The following is a 24994-nucleotide window of genomic DNA, read 5'->3' as shown; positions in this document are numbered from 1 at the left end:
ACTGTATGTATAATTATATTATTAAGATATATAAAATGTGTATTTTCCATTTTTCAGTTTTATAAAATTTCATCTTTTTTTTATAAACTAGTTTAATAGACATTTTTCGGTACTTTGACTTTCATATAAATTGCGACAAAGAATTAACATTAAAAATACAATTTTTATTACTAAATGCTTAATATACAATCTCATTTGTATTAATATCATATTATTTTTATATATTTAGGTCTATTAACAATACACACCTTGTCGTGTAAGATGTAATAGCTCTGAATTACATATATTTATAAAAGAAATTTTAAACAAAATAACAATACATAAATGATCGAAGTAAATGACACGCGTAAATACTAGAGTCGTACCAGACGAGCTCCATTTTGTTCAATATTCATATACAGAATATCTCCCATATAAGAATAATTGTAAAATATCTCTTCCTTAACATCTGTATTATACTAAATAGAGATTTAAAATATATTTATAATTCAAAGCAAGAGTTATTTATACATAGAAATTTGTATTTTTATATATCATTCTTCAATTAATGGTCATTATTTCGAAAGTCAAAAATTCAAAGTATTTATCATTAATCACTGTATATTAAGACAACTGTATATATGTATATTTGTATGTGTGTATAGAATTGATTGCATAACAAAAATTCTATATAAAATCATGTATTGCAATTGTGCGCGTGATAGTAAACATTATTTTCCATAATCTACTTTGTAAGATATCGTGGCGCAAAATTAATAAGAGAAAATCATACATTCTACAAAAATTGATTCTTTATAAAAATAATGTTTCTTTGATAATGTATATCACATAAATGTTAGGCTTTAGACAGATAGCAGTACAATAGCGAAACTTAAGATATCGCTGGAATCTATGGGATCGACGACTTTTGTTGCGAATATACTACGCCAGATATGTTTTGTAAGCGGAAGTCATCTGTTCCAAGAAAATAAATGTCAGAACAGTATGAGGTCCCAGACGTGCATAATATGGGAAGAATCCTTTCCACAATGCAAACAATCCCTCGTTTCTTATAACTTTAGTGAGAACATCGAAAGCTCCGGTAAATTCTGGTTTGCCATTGATTGTTTTCATATTTTGTATCCTAAAACAAGGTGTTGCATGAAGTTCGAAATGAAGAATGTTATTTGAATGTTCCTAAGCATAAAAAGATGCTGGGAAATTTACCTCGTCTTCGCTATATCAACAGGCATAGATGCAGCCGTGGTGACTAAACCAGAAATCATAGAGCTTGCGAAATGTAATATGATGTTTTCCTCGAAATATCCTGTATTTGAAAGAAATTAATAAATAAATAATAGATGAAAAGTTTTCCGCATGGTCCTTTCTTGAATACATTCTCCGTTTCATAGAATATAATAAATTATATAAATGTTTCTACCTGTGTCTAACAATGCTTGTTTCGCTTGCGAATATGATGCCAGCTGCGCTGCATTCACAACCATGGCACGTCCCATAGTGGGAATGGCGCCGCGCCACAAGGTGAATAGACCTTCCTCCTTAATTATACGGAATAATGCATCGAACACATTCTTATAATTGCGCCTATCGGCTGAAAGTATTTAAAGTATTATGGAGTGACATGGTAAATCAATATATAATTGCGTACATTCCAGAGAATTTACCCACCAATAGGCAGTCTTCCATCTGCGGTCATTCTAATTAAAGCTACTTCTGCAGGTGTACCTACAAATGCTCCGACACAACCAGCTGCCATGCCAAGTAGTGCTTTCACAATAAAACTTGGTTGAGCGTCTTTTCTAAATAGAGCAAGTGTATGTGCTTTTAACATATCCTATCATCATCGATGCAATATTCTAACTTTTTACTTACGAAGTAAGTTCTATAAGCCATGTGTATATACCAAGTCTAGTAGTGGTGTACGTAGCTTGTCGCATTAAACCAGCGGACAAACCTGAGTATAGTGCTAGAATACCTTCGTTTTTTAAAATGGACGATGTTACACTTAATGTTGAGGTTTTTGTACCGCTCAACTGCATACGATTTTTTATTAAATCCAATGGCTGTACAAAACATGTCGCTGCCATGCTGTAATTAAATATTATCAGCTGTTTGGTAATAAAGCAAATTCGCTCAAGAATTTTGCAATATATGTAACTGTACAATTTCGAATCATATTCCATAATCTAATGATATATATTCCTTATAACTTTAATCAACGAGACTTATTCTTCGTACTTTTTAAAACAAAGTTAATTAAAAATCAAACAATCCATCCATGCATACATATGTGGGTTATTATAAAAATTGGAGCAAAAACATTTTTCAACAGGACATACAACAAAAAAAGCTACCAGTTATCCAGGGTAGAGTTGCAGCTATTTATAGTACACTATTAAGATGTATCTACACATGTATGTACATATATATATATATATATATATATATATATATCGCATCACCCTGAAATATCCAACTTGCTTTTTTTTATTATTAGTACTAATAGAAATAATCTTCAGCTAAGTAATCCGTGAGTGAGGCAACTCTTGTTCAAAACCTGAAAGATCTTGACCCTTAGACTGTAGTCAAGTCAATGATTGCGAAACACGCGTTCATGATATCAAAACGTATGTAATCTTCCAAGATCGCACGACTACTTCACGCCTATTTCACTCGCATTAAAATTATAAAAAAAAGAAGACACAAACCCAGAAGTGCCACCGATGAGGAACTTGACGCCGTTCGGCACTGTCTTTTGGCTGCTCATTTCGGTACGATTAAATCGTTGACTTGCTGAATATTGTTATATTAATTATATATTAATTGTATTTGTTGCTCGGTTTTGGCGTGAAATAACCAACGAGGTTACACACAAAAAGGTCTACAAAAGAAACTGAAAAAAAGTTATTCGCGCGCAAAGCGGCTGAACACTGTCCATGAACAGCAAGGAGGAAGTCGGCGGAATCACATCGGCTCCGCTCCTTCGACGACGGTCGGTCACATCATATGTCATCAGCTGATACGAAATTACGGAAAAAGTAGCAGAGCGCCACCTTTTCGTCCTTGTTTGTTGAAAGTCAATCTCGGAGCGATTTAAAGCCGCTGGAAACATTGACTGAGAGATGTGTGTATGAATAAGCGAAATTGGTGATCAGTACGAATTGGTAAAATTTACACGAATTACCTATCTTCTAACCTATCGGTTAATCTTTAGCGCCGATGCAACATTGTATTAGCAACCATATTGTTTTTCAATATTTGGAAAGCCGAGCCTCGATTGAAACGACCGCGCATGTTACACGCATCTTGTTGGCCTCCTCTCTCTCTCTCTCGTCACGCGATATATTAAGTAATTATATTAAATAATTATATCCCGATGAAGCCGACACTTGTAGCCGATGAAATGTTTCCCGAGGGAGCCGGGCCCTACGTTGAATTGGAAGAGGTATGAGCTATATACAATCGCTTGAGAGAGGTTAGATGTAAATAGTCAACAACATATCGCTCCGACATTGAAATCACATTCTGCAGATATTACATTCTTTTTATGACAAATCCTATGACAAAATGTTTATCCGTACAATGATTCCACAGGTCGGAGGTAGTAGGTTATTAGTAGATCTCACAGCAAGCGAGAAAGCAGTTCATTCGGAGTTCTTCAACGGTATGTCAAATGTTATTACGTAGCTTATTCAATTGTACAGTTAATTTCTCTCTGCATAATTCACAGTAAATTTGCGGGAGGAAGGGTTTCCACGAACAACAGTACAGGTTAACAGAATATACTTAGATTAGTTTATTGAAATAATTGTTTCATTTCAGAGTTTGATGATCTTTATGACGATGATGATTTGGACTGAAGCATTCCTAGGGACTCGAACTAAGCGGCGCTTTGTTTTTGCATAGAGTGCGGTTAACTTAGCATCGAAGCAGAAAACCTGTCCTCATAAATCCACCGTACAGAACATGGTTACGATATACAAAGAAGAATCAAGACAGACGTCGTACATTATTGGTTGTATTCAGCAGAAAGCACCAGTCGACATACCTGATATAATTTGGAAATTTTGCTGAATCTTCTCTCCATTATATTATATGGCTTCACGTTGCGTCACGTTTGTTCAACACTGAAGGAAAATTTCGAAGCGAAAAATGGCAAAGCGTTCGTCCTTTTTTTCTTCTGCTGAATGCAATCATTAAATATAAGTGTGTGTGTAATAGATATGAAAAAAATGTTTCTTTAGTTTGCTGTATAAAACTACTGCAAACTCTCACATAGTGTCGTTATTAATACATCTTTTCTCCTCTCAAAAGACTAACCACAAACTACAAACTTCATTATAACATTATTACAATTTATTTATACTTTTTGAGTCAGATGTGTGCCTGCATCTATCATACGTCACTTTACTCCGTACCGCAGACAATTGTTATTAATATAAACGTGCCATAAGAAAATGAGTACTGGTCAATATGTCTTGTACACATAATTATATATTGATACTGTAAGATTATAATTTATATAATACATAGACGCTAGTCATATAAACTTTTATGACGATGCACAATTAAAATATAGCACCCCATTATCTCAGTCATGCTGCATTTGTTTACCCGATTGTTTATCGATCACTTCGCGCGCTAGTGCATCGAACTCTAGTTTACTTGATACGAAAAAAGAGCCACTTTAGATTTGCCAATTCACTTAGCCCAATTAATTGCTACGTGTGTTCTCCCTCCTTGGCCCCAATCAACGTGTCTTTGACCATTCTCATTTACTTCAACGAATTTTATTTTCCGACATTTATCAACTCTCGTATCCTTGCTTGTTCTCGCGTGTGTGTTGGAAACTGGCGACCGGGGTGTAGACGACGTTGGCAATAGCGGCGATATTATTAACGTGTTGACATCGCTGGTGATAGTGGCGAGTATCCTGAAATTCAGGCGTAAACTTGCAGTTTCAAGTATTACTTATGACTTTCATTAAATTCCGATTAAGTATTCGTCTCTAATCTAAACTTTAATCCTTATCTAGAAGATAATTTAAACTCGGGTCTAATTGGTGGGTATAAGGCTCCAGAGTAGTCGCCGCGACCATATTAAACTTGCGACATTATTCAGTGAGAACGTTGAGATTTCTTGTGTGCCATTTGCAAGTAAAGAGATATTTGAATGAAACAACACTTGAGATCGCTTGTGAAAAATTATCCCCTCCCGACAGTCAAGAAATAGTCGTATAATAATAATAGGCACGTGAAGCAAGACCTATTCATGCGGGAAAACGGCTTGACAGCTGTGTTGTAAGAAATGGAAAATATACTCTCACTCCAAGCTAATTTTCAGACATTTTTCAGACAGGTTTAATAAGTATGTCCAAAGTCGCAATAAAGCATATAATAATAGCACGAAATTTCAACATGCCACTCTCTTCATGTGCGCGGTCCAGCACAAGCGCTACTAATATTTCGAAGCATTTCTCCTTCTTTCTTTTTATTTATTCGAATCCAAAAGATAGATGAAGGAGAAACATGCTTCAAAGCATTTGCTGGACCTACTACTACTAGTTTATCCTTTTGTCGTTCAACAATAATCGAACATTTCTATTTGCGTTAGCAATATGAAACACACTCGATCGACAGCAACTTTAAATCGTCGCTTAATCGAACTTTGATGAAAGTCACCCTTAATATATTCAGCAGTGTTTTTAAATACATTGGCCACTCATGCCTACGGTGTCAACAACAACTCTGCAAATTAATATCGTTGGATGTAATGATTAGTACTAGATATATAATAGGTAGCGCGTGTGAGAGATTATTTAAATTGATAGTATCGATTGTATGTACCAGATATACAAACCCTGAGTCTAGCCTTTGAAAAATTATTCGAGGTGCTAGTTAACTTCAAGATCACTATCAGCCTGGTCGTCCTGATCGCTTTCTTCCTCCTCATCCTCCTCTTCTGAAAAGTACTGAGAGGGTGGCGATAAAACATCTTCCGATAATGAAGTATGCAACGACGAGGGTGGTCGAGAACCTTCCAATTTGATATCTAAGTCATCCATCGATGTGCTTGGGCCGGGAATAGTCACTGGAATAAACTTCTCCAAGTCCCCAGATGCCAATTCTGTAATATGATCGTCGCATTTAGAATACTCTAGAGAAACTGAAATTTATCCTGGGGAGTAACTGGCAGACTCTAGAATATGTTTCAGAGGTAAATAAAAACGTTCGTGTAAATAAAAACATTATAATTCGGTTCAATTATCTAGACAATTTTACTAATATTGCAATAGGCCAGAAAAATGCCAGATACTTTTAACATTTACTATTCTCTTCATCATATCATTTGTTCCGCTTGGAAACATATTACTCTGCTGCTGTATCGCCAATTAATTTACTCAATGCAAATATTATCTCTGTGTATCTTGATTATTCCGTTCACCAACAGAGAGACTTGGAACAATCCCACAAAAAAGTTCGAGGCGGGATCGAAATTACGTTACCGAGAGGAATTACATTTTTCTTGATAGCTGAATCTTGATAACTTAGCTGAACAGCGATATCTACACGTCTTTACTTACAACTCTAGAACACGGAATGTTCTGTATACTATACATGTAAAACAAAAAAACACGTACGTTCCACATATTTCTCAAGCGATTTCGGAACCATGGATTTTGCCTTCTGTAGATTCTCTTCAGTGCATTCCCCTTTTTCTAATCCTAAAAGAGACATATGCAAAAAATAGATCACTGTTATTATATTTCTGCTACAAAGGAATAATACAAGAGTAATATTACCAAAAGCTAGTCCCATCTGTTTCAGAACTTCGATATCGTCATGAATTTCAAACTTATCATTAAAATTAAACAGGTACTCGGTTCTGCAAAAAGAAAAATACGAATAATTCATTGGATCGATTACTTTACTGATTACTGAGGATTTCTCAAAATCTTGTTGCTACATACTTGTCATTTGAAATGCTGCAATCTATGACAGTCTTTTTACTGGTATTCACAATGAGGAATGGCAGCTGAATGGCAGAATTGGGTTTCGGTGGCCCGCGGAGGCTCTCGTTCAAACGATTACGTTCCACTAAATTTTTGAAAGAAATGTGAGATAGGATAAGCTGATGCAATTGCTGTGTTTTCGCCTTGATTCTGTCAATTTTCTTCTTCTTATCCTTCTCTAATGCCGCACATTCTTGCAAAGAGTTAGTAGGCAGCCCTAACCACCTAATTTCCTTTTTCTCTTTGGAAATTATATTCATTGCCATCAACACGTTCAGAGCATCGTATACGCGTCTTCTAATATTTTTCTGATCATATTGCTACAAGAAGCAGTGATAAAGTATGTAAAGCATACCGAATTTCACAGGCAGTCGAATAACAAACTTATCACAAATATTTAAGTTAAACGTGTGTAAGATACATCTCTTTCATATATATAATAAAACTAATGCGTGCATATCAGACAGAATGAAGAATACCTGATCTGTTAAAGAATTGATGTGAGCAGGATTAGTGAATTCGCCGACTAATTCATCTGCTACCTCGTTGTACGAAGTGGTACCTTTCTTTTTCACTTTCTCACATACCTTCATTGAAAAGTGTCTCAATCCCTTACCGACTTTCTCCGCTTTTCTTCGTTTACTAAAATATACAGAAACGTATGTACTACATTAGTTTGTCAAGCTCAATGAGATTAGATGAAAAAAAAACATTGCCTGCATCAAGCGGAATCTATTCTGCATAAAATAAAAATATCTATCGACGGAAACTTTATATTAATTACTCAGGCACAAAGTCGCCACCATCGATGTCCTGTCTCTTTCTAGATCCGCTATGATCCAGTATCGGACTGATGAATGTTTTTCCTGTGGCATCTTTAATAAGTTGCTGAGTATTGGATTGCTGTTGTTGTTGCTGCTGTGAGACGAGAGCTTGTTTTATATCGCTCTAAAAATGCGAAGCATGCGTATTTCGAGGTCGTTTCGATCGTGAAATTCAATGAATTTGATTCTTTTCATTGAACTTCCTTGTGTGAAACTGTAATTACCATTTGCGCTGAAGTGAGCTGTATGGTTTTGGTCATCACAGGCTCCCCCGATTTTGATGTTGCCACTTTAGTATTTTGTAAAGGTATTGTTACCAGTCCTACAATTACATGTTAAGAGTATTTCCATTTAGAACGGTAGTATTTATAATTACATGAAAAAAGTATATTTTTGAGTGAAATTTACTTACTCTGCCCAGGTGTAGATGAACTTTGCAAACTGATAGTCCTAAGAATGTGTGCATTTGATGACAATACCTAATTGCAACAGTATGTACGTATAATATTTGTAAAATTCTGACAGGTATTATTGCACATATACATTATATATATATATATATATATATATATATATATATGGTGTGATGAGAATGTTATTTATATCTCTTAACTTTTCGTACTTTTGAATTGCAATTATTTAAGTAAAAAGATCTGCTGTAATGACCATGTTATAATGTGGGATAAAAAAAAAATAGCGTATAACCTCTGAACCAGTTGTGTATGGATTTAAAGTTCAGATTTAAAAGTACCTGGGAATCTTGATTAGGAGCTTTAAACACTTTAAGGCCACCTGCATTTGTTGTGCTAACAATACCACTTAATGCTTTGTTAGGTGTACTTTGCACTACTTTTATCACTTGTGGTTGTCCTGTAACAAATTTGACTTATATATAATTGTTTGCGAATATAAATATTTTACAGGAGCACATGATTTTTTGGAAACTTTTATTTTTATTGGATAAGATAGATCCAAACTAATATCGATACAACTTGATCTTCAGGTAATAATTTGCATAGCTAATGATAAGATATATGTATATATGTATACTACATGTATAAATATCATGATAAAATAAATATCACATTTATAAATAATGATATTTAGAGTACCTGATATACAAGAGAGAGAGAGAGAGAGAGAAAGAAAGAGAGAACTTTAAGCAAATATACAACAAAGAATTCATCACCGGAACTATATAGTAATCACTTGTTATAATTTATAGATTAAAAAAAATATATATATGTGTGTGTATGATTTAACTTTATTACCAATATAAACTGTATTCAATTTATGTTGGATTTATTTCACAAGCTGTTTCTCTCTAACTGCATTTAGAAAGTTGTATGATATCTTCAAGTCTTTTATATGTTTCATCTCTTTTATATATAAAATTACACAATATTTTATGTAGATATTTCAACAATAGAAAAAGTTGTCAATAATCAAGTTGACAAGTTGTTTACTGATTTTGCAAATGTTACACTCCAAAGCAAGTAAATGAAGGAAATACTCATTCAAGGACAAAATTACTCGGTAGTTTTCAGAAACTGAGAGAAACTATCAACCTACTTTGGAGCATTATGTATTCTCCTTACTTTCATAAACAATATACTACAGAAGATATTATTTCTCTTGCCATAATAAACATGAAAATGAAAGTATTTATGGTGTTACAATGAACACACGACAGAATGTAACATCTTTCAAGCCGTGAGCATATCAAACTGCATCATTGCTGAAATAGAGCAACCAACAACTTTTTGTATGTAATCTCAATAGTACAGTACTTTATCAACTGGAATTATGATAATCAGAGATTGGCAAAGGAAAGTTACAATAAAAGTGTGAAGCAATGCCTGACTCGACAATTTGTTTATGGCACAGAGTGCCAGTCTGCACACACATACGTCAAGCCGACAAAGCGACATAGTAACAAGACAAAAACGTCAAAACCAAAAGAATAGCATGCTGACTCGCAAAATCCTTCGGTAGAGGAAAACTATGCTTTTGCTTGGACAAAGTCAAGGCTGAAAAGCGTGCGTAAATTCGCAGGTAACGCGATCTCGACGCGGCCGGGATAAGGCTGGGCGTTCGAGTCAGCGCGACGAATTTCACTGGATATTAAAGGCATGAAAGCAAGACCAGGGAAATACGCGCGATGCCGTGACGCGTGTTGGCCGATGGTTAGCGCGCGCTCCGCGATTCCACTTACCGTTAGCGTCGTGTATTAGGAAGTTCATCGTTTTGTTTTGCTGTGTCATCTCCGGCGTTATTGGGCCGTTGACACGCTGAGGACGATTTCGATGTCGGGTTGTGCACAAAACGAAAATAAAAAGATCATAGGGCTACACTTTGCTTCGGATCTCGACTCGCCGTATCACCAAAATGGCGACCTCGCTATATAAAAGCACTTGCGGCGATGATTTGCGGAGTGTCGCAGGTCGCACGATCGGCTCGGCCTGTCGTTTGTGGAAAATCGGCGCCTCCTCTATCGCGATCGGCCGGTCATCGCTCGCACAAATGACGAATATTCGCGCGATACTTGCTAACGACCAAGCTCACGGTTTCCGCGTGCACACGGACTGGAAATGAGCTTGGCGGCACGACAAAGCTAAACAGCTGATTGGCCCGTCGCCGGTCACATGGTCGCCGGCCCTCGTTCCACGTTTATGTGGCGCTGCTTTAGTTACGCATGCCGCGCCACACATGGAGACACGCGTATCGTGGATTTTATATTTGCTCGTCGTGTTTCCGTTCGAGAAAATGCCCGCATTCTACGCCCATAGTAAGCGGCCGTATTACGCGCGCGCGAAAGAGACAAATAATAAGAGCGCCCCGGGATATCCAGCGCTCCTTTAACCTGGGAATAGTCACCTTACGAACAGGTCTCATTTAGGTCTGTATTCATAGTCAGATCTTATATTTAAACCATTTAAAGTTCAGATATTTCGTAGCCAATGAAATAAGCGGTATAGCATTTCAAGATGAACGGTTTTGAATATATACGGAACATTCTTAATGAGATACGGGCCTTAAGCTGGTATTACAGCATAGAGTCCTAGATAAATGGAAAAACGAGGGGAACCGTCTGATTGGCTAACTAAGTCACGTGATTGATATTGTTTCCACCTGTGGATGAATTATCGTCACAATTAACTTTTTCGCCAATTCGAATACATGGCCGCCCGAGCATCATTTTGTACTGCTTTCTTTTTCCATAAGTCAGCTTCCAAGAACAGCTAAACTGCTTTGACTACGGTTTGTTCTTTTTAGCCACGCTGCTGAAACGAATATTTTTCTAACTTAATGTTATAATATATAATAATATTATAGTAGTGCAGCTAAAAAGAACAGACTGTCATATGCGGGGAAAGATGTCGGCTTTCGATATATCGTACCTATCGATCTCTTCTATTATTATTCAGGACTCTAGCGGCGAGAAGCGACGCGGTAGCTAATCAATCTGCCGTTTTTCCAGGAGAACTAAAAGTTTACTGGTTGCCGCGTTACTCGCGCAGCAAGCATTTCCGCGGGCAGAAGCCGTTATATGACGGTGCCTCTTTCAGATATTTATGATATTTTCGATTTATCGACTCGACCGGCCAGTATTCCGATATTTGCTATAATATTGCAAATTATAGTCTAGTACGCAGCATGAACCATACCGCAAAGATTATTAGAACGCTGTTCGGGTCAGCAAAATGCCATTATATTAGGTTGGTGCATATGAAACGTCGGATTTACTTTACATGTGAACATTTGTCTTCCTGCTTTCGTTATGCTTTTGTTTTTGGCATAACCTCTTTTACAGTCGTACTGCCCATTGCCAGAGTCATATTTTAACAAAGAGGATTTTTTCAAAAGTGTGTTTCTTTTGTTATCTGTTTTGAATTTTGTACGGATATGAATTCAGCCGATATTCGTGTAATTTTTTTTATTTGTGTATAAACTTAGCAATAATGCTGCAAAAGCTACACGCAATATAAACCAGGCGTTTGGGGAGAATACTGTTAACGAACGAAAAGTACAGCGTTGGTTCGAAAAATTTCGGTCTGGTGATTTTTCCCTACAAAATGAACCGCGTGGAAGACCTAAAACGTCTATGAATAATGATGTTCTGAGAGCATTGGTGGAAACGAATCCAACTGTATCTACAAGGGAACTTGCTATCAGAATGATAGTCGACCGTACAACAATATTGCGACACCTTTCTGAAATTGGCGAGGTGAAAAAAAATGGATAAGTGCGTACCGCACGAACTAACCGAGCGAAATAAGCTGAATCGGTTGAACGTATGCTCATCATTACTAACCCGATTTCATCGAGAACTATTTTTCGATCGAATTGTTACTTGTGATGAAAAATGGGTTCTTTACGACAATAGGAAAATACTCCAAGGCTATCACTTCATCCACGGAAAATTTTAATAACAGTTTGGTGGAATGTGACTGGAATAATTCACTACTCATTCCTTCGAACTGAGAAGACAATTACAGCCGAAAAGTACTGCCAGTACATTAATGAAATGCATAAAAAATTGAAAATTATACGCCCATCACTTATTAATCGGCATGGCCCGATACTTCTCCACGACAACGCTCGGCCGCATACGTCGTACAAAATGATTGCAAAATTATATGAGTTAAAATATGAAATTTTGCAACATCCAGCTTATTCACCAGATCTTTCGCCAACCGACTTTCATTTTTTTTTACATTTAGAACTGTTTTTACGGGCTAAACACTATGAAAATGAAGACAGTCTGAAAAATTCCATATCAGTTTATTGACTCCAAAGATCAAGAATTTCTTTAAGACAGGCATTTATGCATTAAAATCTCGTTGGGAAAAGTGTATTCAAGCAAATGGAGCATATTTTGATTAAATAAACAACTTTTGAAAAAAGATATGCAGTTTTATATATTCACTTAAAAATCTGACATTTCATACGCACCAACCTAATATTTCGGTGTGTGCATGATGATAGCGAACGTGTTAAAAACACGTCGCAAAGTAATAAACATAATACACATGAGTGATTTATTAAGTTACATTTAATTCCCATTTAAACTGTGTATACAATTTGCTCTTAAATGTACATTTGTTATACTTCATTCAATACGTAATTGCAACTGTTGTCTAATATTGTGCAAGTGCGCTAGAAGCATTTCCGAGTAAGACAATTTAGAACATAAACACATCCATAGCAAATTTTCTATTATACCGGAAAATTCTGGATTATATTAAATTCTCAGGTATAAAGTGTGTAAGCACAATTAAGACTCCTGATTTTTGGTCATCTTGATTAACGTCAAAAGATGTACGTTGAAAATTCTTGTAAAGTACGTTAAAGTGAGCAAAATATGCCCATGAAATAAGACTTGTAATCATTTGAGTAGCTTTGTAAAATATTCCAAAGACTTTTTCTTGATAATTGAGTAATAGAATTAACATGTAGCTAGCCTTTCAATCACATACTACTTTAATTTCATAGATATTTGATAATCATATTGGAACAGAGTTTTCAGTTTTAATTTTATAAAATTATTAATTATATAAATGTCATTTTATAGATTCCTTTTAATTACTATCTTATTTCTCATTTCTGACGTCATTAATCAAGATGGTGGAGGAAACAGGAGCCTCAATTTACAATTATTAGTTTATCTTTGTTTGAAATAAATAACATTTTCTGGCTCTATGCAATAAGTGATACGGAAGAGCGATACAAGATACAAGCTTATAATGCTAGTTGATTTTGACAGGAGCAACTTAAGAGGTCTTGTTAAAGGAAACTTATCATCTGGAAGAATCTCATTAAAGTAACAGAAAAGATATTTTCGAAATCTAATAACCCCAAGGACGAATTATTGAGTACTTTGTAAATACATGAAATCCAGATCTACTTTTCCTCACACCATTCATTTTCCTTACGCACTTGTTCTTCTTCTGAAGCAGTAAAATCATTCTTAATATTAAACGTCTTGCGAATTTCCTCGGGTGTCTTACCCTTGATCATATTAGCAACAGTTTTACAAGTCACGTCCAGGAGTCCCTTAATATCAAGGTAATTAGCTGCTAAGATCAATTCAAAGAGAGTTCCTTGATCCACCTAAAAAAAAAATATATATATATATATATATGTGGAAAATACACCGATACTCCAAATACACATAGAAGATTCAACATTTTTCGCAATACATCTGTTATATCTCATCTATTGGGCATAAAAGTTATGTACCTTCAAAAAATCAGCATCCCAAGAACTGATATCATCAGTTCGCTTTTCTTTATTTTCATCATCTTCTGGTGGAGGTGGATCATCCTTGTGGTATGTGGCCCACTGTATAACCTTTCTGAGAATTGCAGAATTCACATTTGGTAGTGGCACGACTTCTTCCTCATCTTCATCCATACCAAGATCTTCCAACATGGTCTTGATAGTGACCGAGCACTTTGCAATCTCAACGTCAACCTCGAATACTTCACCATCAGAACTCTGTAGCTTTATATTAGGCATCTGCGTATACAAGAATCAGAATCTTGATATAATCTGAACAAAGCACCTACTTAGCAATATATAATAAGCGAGTACAATGATTCGCATGACATTATCAATATCAACATTTTATTTATATTATTTCAATTATTATGCCATATTTTGTTTTGTATCAATAAAAAACGTAAATAAACGTTACGCGAAGAAGTTTGATTTGAAGTTGCGAAAATTACTTTTCTAGTCGTCTAACGGCAGAACGACTCGGCGTAGCGTCGATAAGCAAATTCTCAGTTAGTTCCTCGTTGCAATCTTCACGAACGAATGTTTGGACTTGCGTCTTAGTCGTTTTCTTTCTTCCTTCGTATAGCCTCGATAAGTTGTTTTCTACGAAATGATCCTTGAGCAAAACAGGAGCACTCGTCTCGTTTTCCTCACCCTCGACGTTGGTTTTTTTTCGAGGACTTTCGGTGACAATGTTGTCACACAGGCAGCGTCTTTCACGCATGCGCGATGTCAATGAAGTGCCTAGTGTGAATAAAAAGAGGTATCTACGTTTACACATTAATCCGGTTTATGACGACCGTAGTTTGCAAACTCTTGTATCTGATTTGTATATCCTTTTAGATCTAAAAATATATTCCAATTAAATGCAAGAGTTCGTTACCCAGTTACTAAATCGGATTAACGCGTTTGCGCGCAAACCAAGTCGTAAGAGAGAATTCACACATTGACAGAAAAGCGTCCGATAAACAGAAGCCAATCAGAACTCACGCTGGTAGTAAGCATTAGATAGAAGGTGCGTTCCATATAACGATCGCAACGTTCACCCTCGCAATGTCGCGATTATCCGTTCAAAATTTCTTCAATCCTTTCGATTGTACGCGAACGATCGTTTCCCAAATTAATTTGATTTAAATTTTAAAATAAATAAATAAGAAGAAATTATTAAATAGCGACACACTTTATCTTTTTGAACCTTCATACATATGTAAAATTGTAAAATTACAAACAATTTAAAAATCAATGTATTTAAAAGTATTATTATTATTAAAAATATCATTATTATTCTTTTTCTTCTTCTTATTATTATTATTAACATTATTTATAAATATTATTGGTCTTTTAAAATATGAAATTAATCTTAAACTTTCTTAAAAAAAACGAAGATGCCTTAGAACATCTTAAAAACGTATTAAAAATCTAAAAGTGTCTAAGTGTTTGGTAAAATGATTTAAATCGAGCGGTAAGACGTCATACACACATACACATATGTCTTAAGCCAGCCATTCTATGTTTCAGCATGTCCTTGCGTTCCTTTTCGACACGCGTATAGACCGTAGAGAGAATGTAAGGACACAAAACAGAGTATATCCTTTTCTACATGCACTTTGACCCTCCCTCTTTAAATAAAGACAAGTGCTCGGTCTAGATATATTATGTCTACGTATGTGTGATATAATCAGCCTAATCAATTTTATTATTCAAATAAAATCTTTTAGCTTCAACATGTTTTTCTCATATTTAACTATAAATCACTTATTCGTTCGATGATAACGAGGACGCGCGATAATCAAATCAACTTGACCCTTTTACGCCAGATATCATTTACGCTATCGTAGCCGCTTTTTTTTTTTTAGTCGCTGGAACCGATCTCGATTTCGACATGTGAATGCACCCGTAAACTCGTTTTACCACGATTCGATGCAATCGCGCGATTCGCAATCAGTAAAGAAAGTGAAGTTGCGATGTGAACACTACATACGGTACATGCCGCTACTACCTTCTACTGATGTTGACATTCATTAAAAACTTCATCTGGAAGCGTAATTTCGTCCTGGACACTAACGTAAGCACACGTCTAAAATAATATAAATATGCGTATACCATAAAAGTTAAGGAAATACGTAAATATATGTAAAAAAGTTGAAATATATTTTAACAAATTTTAACATTTAGTACCAATATGTATATTATTCACTTTACTAATAAGTACATACTTTCTCTCTCTCTCTCTCTCTCTCTCTCTCTCTCTCTCTCTCTCTCTAAAGAAACAGCGGAAATTTATGAAAAAAATTGAACATAATTTTTACATATGGAATGTTAACACTTTGACGGTCACATTTATCACAAAAGAATTTTTATCCGTCCAGACAGATTTCGAAAACCTGTTTACAATCATATCTATAGATAGCAATGTTTGTGTTAATTTAACATAAGATAAATGTTAAAATGTAACACAAATGTGACACAAATATTATGTAAAAAATTAACACAAAATTAACATAGATAATATTAATCGGCATGGAAATANAATTTGTGATAGTTTAACAAGGTGAATATGTTGAAAAGTAACGCAAATATTATGTCAGAAATTAACATTAAATTAATGTCCATGATATGTTAATCGACACTGGAATTTGTATGTAAATGTATTATTTTAACACTTATATATGTATTGAATATCAATTTAACCGAAAATATTGAAATGACATAAACACAATATGTTAAATTAATACACGAGTATGTTAAAAATTTAACACAAAAAGTTTAACATGGACCGAACACAAATACAAAATATTTTTTATTGTGTACTGCGGACAGGTCGAAAGTTGATATTGTACTTTTGTAATAATTAATCGTCGAAAGTTGATATTGTACTTTTGTAATAATCAATTTCTGAGAAAATAAAAAAAATTCTTCTTTTCTTTTTGCTAATCAATAGTCTCAGAAAATAATCTATATGAAATATTTATGTAATTATTCTTAAAAATATTTTCACCTTTTTAACGATTTCTAAAAAAAAAATATTTCACCTTATCCGTCCTTTCTCTATATTGTACAAGGTCCTATCGTGCCTGTGAATACTCAGAATTATATACATATATGATTCTGATTTCTTAAATATATTGTACAAAAAGCAATAATAACTAATTGCTGCTAACAGTAAACACGATGATTCTGCAAACTCTGCAAATTTATTCTGTAAATAAGCTTTATAATTGTAAATTTACAGCTTACTCAATACTACTACTACTAGTATAATCCATGATAGAATAAGTCTGGAACAGGTATGTGAATCTCAGCGAATTAATTTATATAACTAAAGATATTATGAAATATAAGTAAAACAATTAATAGTATAATTTAATAAAATAGTTGTGTGACATTTCTTATATCTGTTTCAATGAAAATTGTGATATAATTTTCAAGAGTGAAAAGGTATGCATAAATTGATAGAAATCCTTTAAAATTACAGTCGATGATGACGCAACTCAAAGTGGCTATCATTGGACAGAGTCCTTTTGCGGCAGAAGTTTATAAACTTTTGCGTCAAAATGGGCATCGAGTCACAGGAGTATTTACGATTCCGGATAAAGGAAGTCGCGAAGATCCTCTAGGTACGGATATATGCTTTTATCAAAATAGAAAGTTCTGAATATGAAGTGAATATAAAGTGAATATAAAGTGATGTATGGGGGAAGTAGCGAGGAAACTGCCTTTCAGAATTCTGTTTATTATCTCCTATTTAAATCACAGCGATCACTGCCAAAGCCAACAACACGCCGGTGTTCAAAATGAAGGCTTGGAGGAGTAGGGGCGTACTCTTGCCCGAAGTCTTGGAGCTATACAAGAGTATCGAGGTGGATCTCAATGTTCTCCCTTTCTGTACTCAATTCATCCCTATGGAGGTGATCAACTATCCTCGCTATCGTAGCATATGCTATCATCCGTCCTTGTTACCAAGGCACAGAGGAGCGAGTGCCATAAGCTGGTGAGTTTGTATCGGTCATTTTTCGTTGACGCGAAATGGTGATAAAATGATTCTAATTTCGCAAAAGGAACTTTTAAATTTTCTTTTTCTTTCTCTCATCAACTTTATAGCTTAATAAATTCACTATCAGCATGTATTAATCAGTTAACTACAATATCGTGTTTCACGATATCGTCAAATATCTCCGCGCGTGCCGCAATAACCGGTTTGCTACCGGTTTTCATGCTCCAGATTGCGAAACGAAACTACTTTCTTGTTGGAAATATGCTGACGATAACGACGACGATAATACATGACCACGAACTCATCGTATGATCCTTTTCGTTGAATCGGACAAACTCTCATATCGAGTTTTATTTTCGACCTATCAATCGTTATTGAATTATCTGTATTTGCAAAGCGTATACTCGTATATCTCGTATTTTACGTAAATCTTCTCCGTTTATCAGTGCATAAGTAGAAATATATATCGCTGCAAAGATTCCAAATGCGGTTTATCTGTGTTGTGTAAAAACTGAAAATTACTTTTATTTTCGAAAAAGTCATCTTTTCGACACATACCAATGAAATGTTTTCGTTTATTCGCATGAATATGCTTACAAAATTTTATATCTTTCTTCAAAGCTTTATATACCAATGTGCAATATATACAATAATATCTCGCTGGCAGATTTTATTTAACAAGAAAATTAAACAAATCAGTATAGAGTCAACGCAAGATTGATATTAGAAAGACAGAAAGCAGCAAGATATTAGTTAAAAATATTTAATTCATTATTGTAGTTTAATTAAACATTGAACGGTACTCTTCAAACGAATGTTTCGGTCATAGTTTCTCTTTTAGATCCTAAGTCTCATGATAATGTTGCGTTGTACGCAGTAAAAAATTTTGTGTCTAAATATTAAAATTTTCTTGTATTACTGATTATTGATTATTACTTCAATGTAAAGCTAATATACAAATGATATGTCCGTCGTTTTCGTCTGTCGTTTTCATACGCATTATTTATATTTTAATAACTCAACATTTTTCAAGTTTTTTTTGTTATATTTTTTTTTGCGAAAGCGAAACAACAAGTACTCCTTTTTCTTTTTACCTTTTTTTGAAGAAAGATTATGAAAAAGATGTGAAAAAAGATAAAATTAACGTGGTAAAATTATGAGAATAGAAAGATAGACTCTAAGAAGGAAAGTTGTATGTCATGTTAATTTTACGATTATTTATTGATTGTTAGAGCAAAAAGTTTTCGGAATATCATATGTTCTCGCAATTAATCACAAGTGTTATTCAATGAACATATCCTTTTAATTTATTATGTAAAAATTTTAGGCATGCATTTCTCACTTCTGATATTATCAAATAAGATGGCTGCAGCAGCGAGCCTTAAAGAATATTTAACGTTTGATTAAATTATAATATTTAATAAAGCATTCGTAACTCATACGTTAATTGATTTGTTTGATTCTTTCTTGATCTGAGTACATCTCTGACAGAAAGCTTTGGCAATTTCATTAATTCTGTCAATCCGTTCTCCGTAGGACTCTGATTCAAGGAGATAAGACCGCTGGATTCTCGATTTTCTGGGCGGACGATGGTTTGGATACCGGGCCAGTCCTGCTGCAGAAATCTTACAAGGTGAAACTGAACGACACTGTGGATAGCTTGTACAACAACTTTCTCTATCCAGAAGGTATCGTGGCAATGGTCGAAGCTGTGGATCTTGTGGCGAAAGGTACCGCTCCCGCGATACCGCAATCCGAGGTTGGCGCAACGTATGATCCGATGTTAAACAAGAAGGAGCATCAGCGAATCGATTGGACCAAACCAGCAGAGGAAGTACACAACTTCATTCGTGGTTTAGATAGCACACCAGGCGCCTGGACAACGATAAGCGGCGAGGAAGTTCGTCTTTTTGGATCGTCTTTGTGGAACAGCGATACACTGCCAAAAGTCACGAATGAAGTCGACCTTGTCGGCGAGCGAAAAGGGAGCATTCATCGGGATGGTTTATTAATCGAAACTGTTGATGGACGATTTATTAATGTGGAGAGAATCAAGATCGGTACCAAGACTATTCACGCCAGTAAATACGGGCAAGCTAATAGTGATATTGACGTTGACTTCTCAGAAGAAGAATTAAAAACTACTGATGGTTTGCGCCGAATTTGGGAGAATATACTTAAAATAGATGTCGAGAACGATACAGATTTCTTTGTTTCTGGTAAGTTTGGAGGTTTTCTTGCGAGAAACTTATGCTGATGTGATACATTTAATATTAAAATTTCTATTTAAAGGACCTTTTTCGATCCGTGGCTAATATATAATATCGATTCGATAGAGGAATGATAAACTATTGAAAATCTGATAAATCTATTGGTTACTTCAAGTTAATATTTCAAAGTAACTTATTAGCCGTTGATGCTCATCGGAATGCTGAGAAATTGAATAAAACTGATTAGCATTTAGTGCACTTTTTCAATATTTGTTCATTTTTTTCCCAATGTTTCACGAAAGTATATCTCCGAACAGCGAGGATTGTGTCATCAATCACATTTTGATTTTATATAACTATAATTTTTCACTTTATACAACGTAGGTCCTGTTACACTAGTTGCACAAGATCCAAAATCCATGTAGAAATAAGTGAGGTTCTTCGCTATATGTTTAAATTTAAATTTAAGGCAGCTGAACTTTGTTTTTTTTCCCAATAAAAAACATCGATATATTGTTAGCATATAACAATGAGTCAAATATAAATTTGATACAGAATTTATATTGGAATAGTTTTCAAAATACATTCTGGGTATTTCTGATTGGAATGTGCCTTTCTCTGTCTCAGGTGGTGGTAGCATGGACGTAGTGCGTTTAATTGAAGAGGTTAAAGACAGTTTTAACGTCACCTTGCAGAATACTGACGTGTTCATGGCGTCAGTATTCATAGATTTCGTTAAGACGGTCGTTCTCGCTTCTCGAGGAAATGTAGCTTCAAAAGAGATAAAGTACGACGCGGTAGAAGTGCACGCAAACAATATGATCTTACGATTCCCTAAACAACTCTTCATTGATGGCGAGTTTGTCAATGGCCACGGCAAGCCTATCGATACCATAAATCCTCACGATGAGAGCATTATCTGTTCGGTGGAAAGTGCGAACATTGAAGACGTTGACCGAGCTGTTAGAGTCGCCAAGGAAGCCTTCGAAATGGGCGAATGGAGTAAAATCAGTGCCAGGGAGCGTGGTGCACTGTTATTTAAGTAAGAAGACAGTAATGTATTTGCTACTTTCCTAACAAGAGTATCGTCGATTTATTTTGAAGTTTTCCCTAAAAAAAGAAACAAGATAAAATAGCAATTTTTTAAAAATTATTTTGTGAGCGAGAAGAAGCAATAGAAGAATAAATAAATTTTTTTAAACTAGTCAAAATTGATATTGATTTTTCAACATACAACGTCAAGTTAATAGTTTGATGCAAAAAGAATGATATTAAACAGATTTGTGGTAGAAATTGAGCAGATCTTGCTGCGCGCAGTTTAACGACATAACAAGTTCCGTGCGGTTTTTGTCAAAATATTCGGATTGCATGTTGTAGCAGGCTCTGTCACAAAAATACGAGGTGAATGCGAAAACTACATGGTTTTGGTGTGGGATTCTGATGTCAAATTTGCTGTCATCTTGCGCGTAGTATGCGATCAATTTCCTTACTGAAATATCATCTGAGAACAAGAGATTTCTACCGTAGCTAGAAAATTAGAACTAGAGCTATAAAATATGTTTCAAAATATTTCATTAACGTTTTTATTTTATTTTTTTTTCGAAAGTTTGTTGAATTCTGCTTATTTTTCGTAATCGAAAATTATTATTTTATTAATTTCTTTTTTTCTTTTTCTTTGTACGGTCTTTATACAATACGATAAAATTGTTCTCTATTTATTTTTCCTCATTCATTCTCCTTGTCTTTTAGATTAGCAGACTTAATGGAGCAACACAAGGAAGAATTAGCTACTTTGGAAAGCTTGGATTCTGGAGCTGTTTACACTCTTGCCCTGAAGACTCATGTTGGCATGTCGATTGAAACTTGGCGATATTTTGCCGGATGGTGTGACAAGATTCAAGGCACCACCATACCTATTTCACACGCGCGTCCAAATCGTAACCTCACTTTCACAGGAAGGGAACCGATTGGCGTTTGTGGTCTAATTACCCCCTGGAATTACCCATTGATGATGCTCTCATGGAAGATGGCAGCTTGTCTAGCGGCTGGTAACACCGTGGTGATGAAACCTGCTCAAGTTTCCCCATTGACTGCTTTAAAATTTGCCGAGCTGTCTGCGATTGCCGGAATCCCTCGCGGTGTCATTAATATTGTTTGTGGATATGGCAATGAAGTTGGAAATGCTATAGTGAAGCATCCGCTAATTAGGAAGTTGGGCTTTACCGGTTCTACTCCGGTCGGTCAGACTATTATGAAAGCTTGCGATAGTAATTTAAAGAGATTGTCCTTAGAGCTCGGCGGGAAGAGCCCTTTAGTTATTTTCGATGATGCCGACATACAGCAGGCAGTTAGAGTCGGCATGAATAGCGTGTTTTTTAACAAAGGCGAGAATTGTATAGCTGCTGGACGGCTCTTTGTCGAGGAGACTATACACGATGAGTTTGTAAGACGAGTACTCGATGAAGTGAAGAAAATATGCATCGGCAATCCTTTAGACAGAAGTACAGCGCATGGACCGCAGAATCACAAAAGTCATTTGGAGAAACTCCTGATGTTTGTGCGGAAAGGAGTGAGCGAAGGTGCTAATTTGGTCTATGGAGGCGGGAGATTGAATCGCCCGGGGTGGTACTTTCAGCCAACTATCTTTACAGATGTGAAGGATTTTATGTACGTCGCCAAGGAAGAATCTTTCGGTCCGATTATGTTGATCTCCAAGTTTAATCGACAGAATATGGATGAGTTGATCGACAGGGTGAATAATACCGAATATGGTTTGGCTTCCGGTATCCTTACCAAAAACATTGACAAAGCTCTAAAGTTTGCGGAAAAAGTCGAAGCTGGCACTGTGTTCATTAATACTTACAATAAGACAGATGTGGCAGCTCCTTTCGGCGGCTGCAAAATGTCGGGATTCGGAAAAGACTTGGGACAGGAAGCTTTGAACGAGTATTTGAAGACGAAGACGGTTATTATTGAATATTGATAACAATATTATATAAACATATGTATGTATATTTATATATATAACATTATTAAAGAGTTTATTATTAAAAAAAATTGATGATTTTGTTTCTTTTGAACTATAATAAAATCCCATTCCCTAGACGTAGTAATATTGAAGTTTTCGAATAAGGCGTATTATTTTTGAATTTTTTTTTTTATTGCACGTAAAGGGTGTACAAAAAGGTGTACAAGGTCTAGGAACTTAGCCTATCCGACCATGAGCACAATAGTATCACAGTTAGTTTGCGTGGGTTACATAGTTTTGGCGTCAATGAATAAACNTAGGAACTTACTCTATCCGACCATAAACGCTATAGTATCACAGTTTGTTTACGAGGGTTACATAGTATTGACGTCGGTGGATAAACAAAATTTTTATAATCTTATATCACGACCTCGCACGCAAGGGGTGTACAAAAAGGTGTACAAGGTCTAGGAACTTAGCCTATCCGACCATGAGCACAAGAGTATCACAGTTAGTTTGCGTGGGTTACATAGGTTTGGCGTCAATGAATAAATAAAATTTTTAGTTACATAGTTTTGACGTCAATGAATAAACAAAATTTTTATAATCTTATAGATAAATTGGTTGGGTGAATAACTGAGGGTGGTTGTATACGCAAAGGGGGAAGTTGTGTAGTAAGCGGTGAGACGGGAGAAAAAATAAAGAGGAAAGAGAGTATAATTACGCCTCCGCTGTCGCTAACTTTAGCGCATGTATTGGGTTGCCCGAAAAATAATTGCCGAATTTTTCATAGAAATAAAATACAATTTTTTTTGTGCATAGAATGAACTTTAATCACTGACATATTTTCCATTTTGTTCAATGACCTTTTGCTATCTTTCTGGCAACTTCATAATTCCACGCTCGTAGAACTTTTGGTTTTTGGTATCGGCAAAAAATTGATCCAAGTGCGATTTCACAGCTTCATCATCCTTAAAAGTTTTACCATCCAAGTTCTGCAAGGATTGAAATAAATAGTAATCTGACGGCGCAATGTCAGGGCTATATGGTGGATGTAACATCAATTTCCAACCAAGCTCCATTAATTTTTGGCGAATGACCAAAGATGTGTGTGGCCTAGTGTTGTCCTGGTGGAAAATGATGTCCTTACGATTGACCAATTCTGGCCGTTTTTCTTTAATCGCTGCATTCAGTTTGTCCAGTTGCTGACAGTAGACATCCGTATTGATGGTTCGGTTCCTTGCAAGGAGCTCAAAAAATACCACACCATTCCCATCCCACCAAATTGATAGCAAAATCTTCTTTTGGTGAATATCAGCTTTCGAGGTGGTTTGTGGTGGCTCATCACGTTTGGACTATGAACGTTTTCGCTTAATATTATCGTAAACAATCCATTTTCATCACCAGTAATTATTCGCTTCAAAAAAGGATCGAATTCATTGCGTTTGAGATGAGAATTGCAAGCATTGATACGCTTTGTTAAATGANAGATGAGAATCGCAAGCATTGATACGTTTTGTTAAATGAATTTCTTTCAATTCATGTGGTACCCAAATATCAAGCTTTTTAACGAATCCAAGACGTTTTATATGATCGTGGATTGTTGATTTTGGAATTTTCAACTTCTCTCCAATCTCCCGCTCAGATATTAGGTAGTAAACTTAGTTCTTGCGGCTCACAGTTAGATGACGTTAGTTGTAGGTG

General features: G+C 35.4%; 6 protein-coding genes across 11 annotated transcripts; 2 read left to right on the top strand and 4 right to left on the bottom strand.

Moving 5' to 3' along the window:
• Positions 1–664: 664 nt before the first annotated feature.
• On the bottom strand, positions 665–2992 carry LOC106749184 (mitochondrial 2-oxoglutarate/malate carrier protein-like). Of its 4 annotated transcripts, none has more exons than XM_014628366.1 (6): positions 2709–2992; positions 1873–2088; positions 1669–1799; positions 1421–1591; positions 1207–1306; positions 665–1123 (listed from the first exon to the last, which is right to left on the bottom strand). In XM_014628366.1, the coding sequence occupies exons 1-6, from the start codon at positions 2765–2767 to the stop codon at positions 922–924; spliced, it is 879 nt and encodes a 292-aa protein (XP_014483852.1). In that variant the 5' UTR covers positions 2768–2992; the 3' UTR covers positions 665–921. The 4 variants fall into 4 exon arrangements, with proteins under 4 accessions (XP_014483852.1, XP_014483853.1, XP_014483855.1 ...); XM_014628367.1 differs by lacking the exon at positions 2709–2992 and adding an exon at positions 2340–2405; XM_014628369.1 differs by lacking the exon at positions 2709–2992 and adding an exon at positions 2355–2375.
• Positions 2993–3033: 41 nt separating this feature from the next.
• Positions 3034–4274, top strand: LOC106749185 (myeloma-overexpressed gene 2 protein homolog). The gene is made up of 3 exons (XM_014628370.1): positions 3034–3445; positions 3595–3664; positions 3823–4274. The coding sequence occupies exons 1-3, from the start codon at positions 3377–3379 to the stop codon at positions 3858–3860; spliced, it is 177 nt and encodes a 58-aa protein (XP_014483856.1). The 5' UTR covers positions 3034–3376; the 3' UTR covers positions 3861–4274.
• Positions 4275–4476: 202 nt separating this feature from the next.
• LOC106749183 (transcription factor Dp-1) lies at positions 4477–10444 on the bottom strand. Of its 3 annotated transcripts, none has more exons than XM_014628364.1 (11): positions 10052–10444; positions 8588–8706; positions 8249–8315; positions 8061–8158; positions 7797–7960; positions 7492–7654; positions 6971–7332; positions 6803–6885; positions 6641–6724; positions 5847–6126; positions 4477–4933 (listed from the first exon to the last, which is right to left on the bottom strand). In XM_014628364.1, the coding sequence occupies exons 1-10, from the start codon at positions 10098–10100 to the stop codon at positions 5894–5896; spliced, it is 1422 nt and encodes a 473-aa protein (XP_014483850.1). In that variant the 5' UTR covers positions 10101–10444; the 3' UTR covers positions 4477–4933; positions 5847–5893. The 3 variants fall into 3 exon arrangements, with proteins under 3 accessions (XP_014483850.1, XP_014483848.1, XP_014483851.1); XM_014628362.1 differs by having other exon boundaries at positions 5860–6126; XM_014628365.1 differs by having other exon boundaries at positions 5860–6126; positions 7797–7930.
• A 2430-nt stretch (positions 10445–12874) lies between these two features.
• On the bottom strand, positions 12875–14665 carry LOC106749170 (S-phase kinase-associated protein 1). The gene is made up of 3 exons (XM_014628333.1): positions 14571–14665; positions 14080–14358; positions 12875–13950 (listed from the first exon to the last, which is right to left on the bottom strand). The coding sequence occupies exons 2-3, from the start codon at positions 14356–14358 to the stop codon at positions 13741–13743; spliced, it is 489 nt and encodes a 162-aa protein (XP_014483819.1). The 5' UTR covers positions 14571–14665; the 3' UTR covers positions 12875–13740.
• LOC106749168 lies at positions 14567–15624 on the bottom strand. Its single transcript, XM_014628331.1, has 2 exons — positions 15603–15624; positions 14567–14862 (listed from the first exon to the last, which is right to left on the bottom strand). The coding sequence occupies exons 1-2, from the start codon at positions 15622–15624 to the stop codon at positions 14567–14569; spliced, it is 318 nt and encodes a 105-aa protein (XP_014483817.1).
• Positions 15625–16035: 411 nt separating this feature from the next.
• LOC106749188 (cytosolic 10-formyltetrahydrofolate dehydrogenase) lies at positions 16036–23346 on the top strand. Its single transcript, XM_014628374.1, has 7 exons — positions 16036–16183; positions 17351–17405; positions 17594–17735; positions 17875–18109; positions 19649–20331; positions 20950–21364; positions 22072–23346. The coding sequence occupies exons 3-7, from the start codon at positions 17597–17599 to the stop codon at positions 23303–23305; spliced, it is 2706 nt and encodes a 901-aa protein (XP_014483860.1). The 5' UTR covers positions 16036–16183; positions 17351–17405; positions 17594–17596; the 3' UTR covers positions 23306–23346.
• Positions 23347–24994: the final 1648 nt, after the last annotated feature.

The sequence above is a fragment of the Dinoponera quadriceps genome, unplaced genomic scaffold, assembly GCF_001313825.1.
Source record: "Dinoponera quadriceps isolate SergipeBrazil2010 unplaced genomic scaffold, ASM131382v1 scaffold3196, whole genome shotgun sequence".
Classification (NCBI taxonomy): domain Eukaryota; kingdom Metazoa; phylum Arthropoda; class Insecta; order Hymenoptera; family Formicidae; genus Dinoponera; species Dinoponera quadriceps.
The sequence above is the reverse complement of the archived record's forward strand: the minus strand, read 5'-3'. Positions and strand labels throughout refer to the sequence as shown.

Excerpts from the sequence above, each read along its gene's own strand:
- LOC106749168 (XM_014628331.1), bottom strand. The coding sequence starts at position 15,624 with ATGGCTGGCTTAAGACATATGT. Across the intron at positions 14,863-15,602 it reads GGCTGGCTTAAGACATATGT|GCACTTCATTGACATCGCGC; the intron begins GTATGTGTGTAT and ends TATTCACACTAG.
- LOC106749188 (XM_014628374.1), top strand. The coding sequence starts at position 17,597 with ATGATGACGCAACTCAAAGTGGCTATCATTGGACAGAGTCCTTTTGCG. Across the intron at positions 18,110-19,648 it reads GGAGCGAGTGCCATAAGCTG|GACTCTGATTCAAGGAGATA; the intron begins GTGAGTTTGTAT and ends CGTTCTCCGTAG. Across the intron at positions 20,332-20,949 it reads TACAGATTTCTTTGTTTCTG|GTGGTGGTAGCATGGACGTA; the intron begins GTAAGTTTGGAG and ends TCTCTGTCTCAG.
- LOC106749185 (XM_014628370.1), top strand. The coding sequence starts at position 3,377 with ATGAAGCCGACACTTGTAGCCGATGAAATGTTTCCCGAGGGAGCCGGG. Across the intron at positions 3,446-3,594 it reads CCTACGTTGAATTGGAAGAG|GTCGGAGGTAGTAGGTTATT; the intron begins GTATGAGCTATA and ends ATGATTCCACAG. Across the intron at positions 3,665-3,822 it reads TCATTCGGAGTTCTTCAACG|AGTTTGATGATCTTTATGAC; the intron begins GTATGTCAAATG and ends GTTTCATTTCAG.
- LOC106749170 (XM_014628333.1), bottom strand. The coding sequence starts at position 14,358 with ATGCCTAATATAAAGCTACAGAGTTCTGATGGTGAAGTATTCGAGGTT. Across the intron at positions 13,951-14,079 it reads GGGATGCTGATTTTTTGAAG|GTGGATCAAGGAACTCTCTT; the intron begins GTACATAACTTT and ends TTTTTTTTTTAG.
- LOC106749183 (XM_014628364.1), bottom strand. The coding sequence starts at position 10,100 with ATGACACAGCAAAACAAAACGATGAACTTCCTAATACACGACGCTAAC. Across the intron at positions 8,159-8,248 it reads TTCATCTACACCTGGGCAGA|GACTGGTAACAATACCTTTA; the intron begins GTAAGTAAATTT and ends ATGTAATTGTAG. Across the intron at positions 7,961-8,060 it reads AGCTCACTTCAGCGCAAATG|AGCGATATAAAACAAGCTCT; the intron begins GTAATTACAGTT and ends TCGCATTTTTAG.
- LOC106749184 (XM_014628366.1), bottom strand. The coding sequence starts at position 2,767 with ATGAGCAGCCAAAAGACAGTGCCGAACGGCGTCAAGTTCCTCATCGGT. Across the intron at positions 1,307-1,420 it reads ACAAGCATTGTTAGACACAG|GATATTTCGAGGAAAACATC; the intron begins GTAGAAACATTT and ends TTTCAAATACAG. Across the intron at positions 1,124-1,206 it reads GTTGATATAGCGAAGACGAG|GATACAAAATATGAAAACAA; the intron begins GTAAATTTCCCA and ends ACCTTGTTTTAG.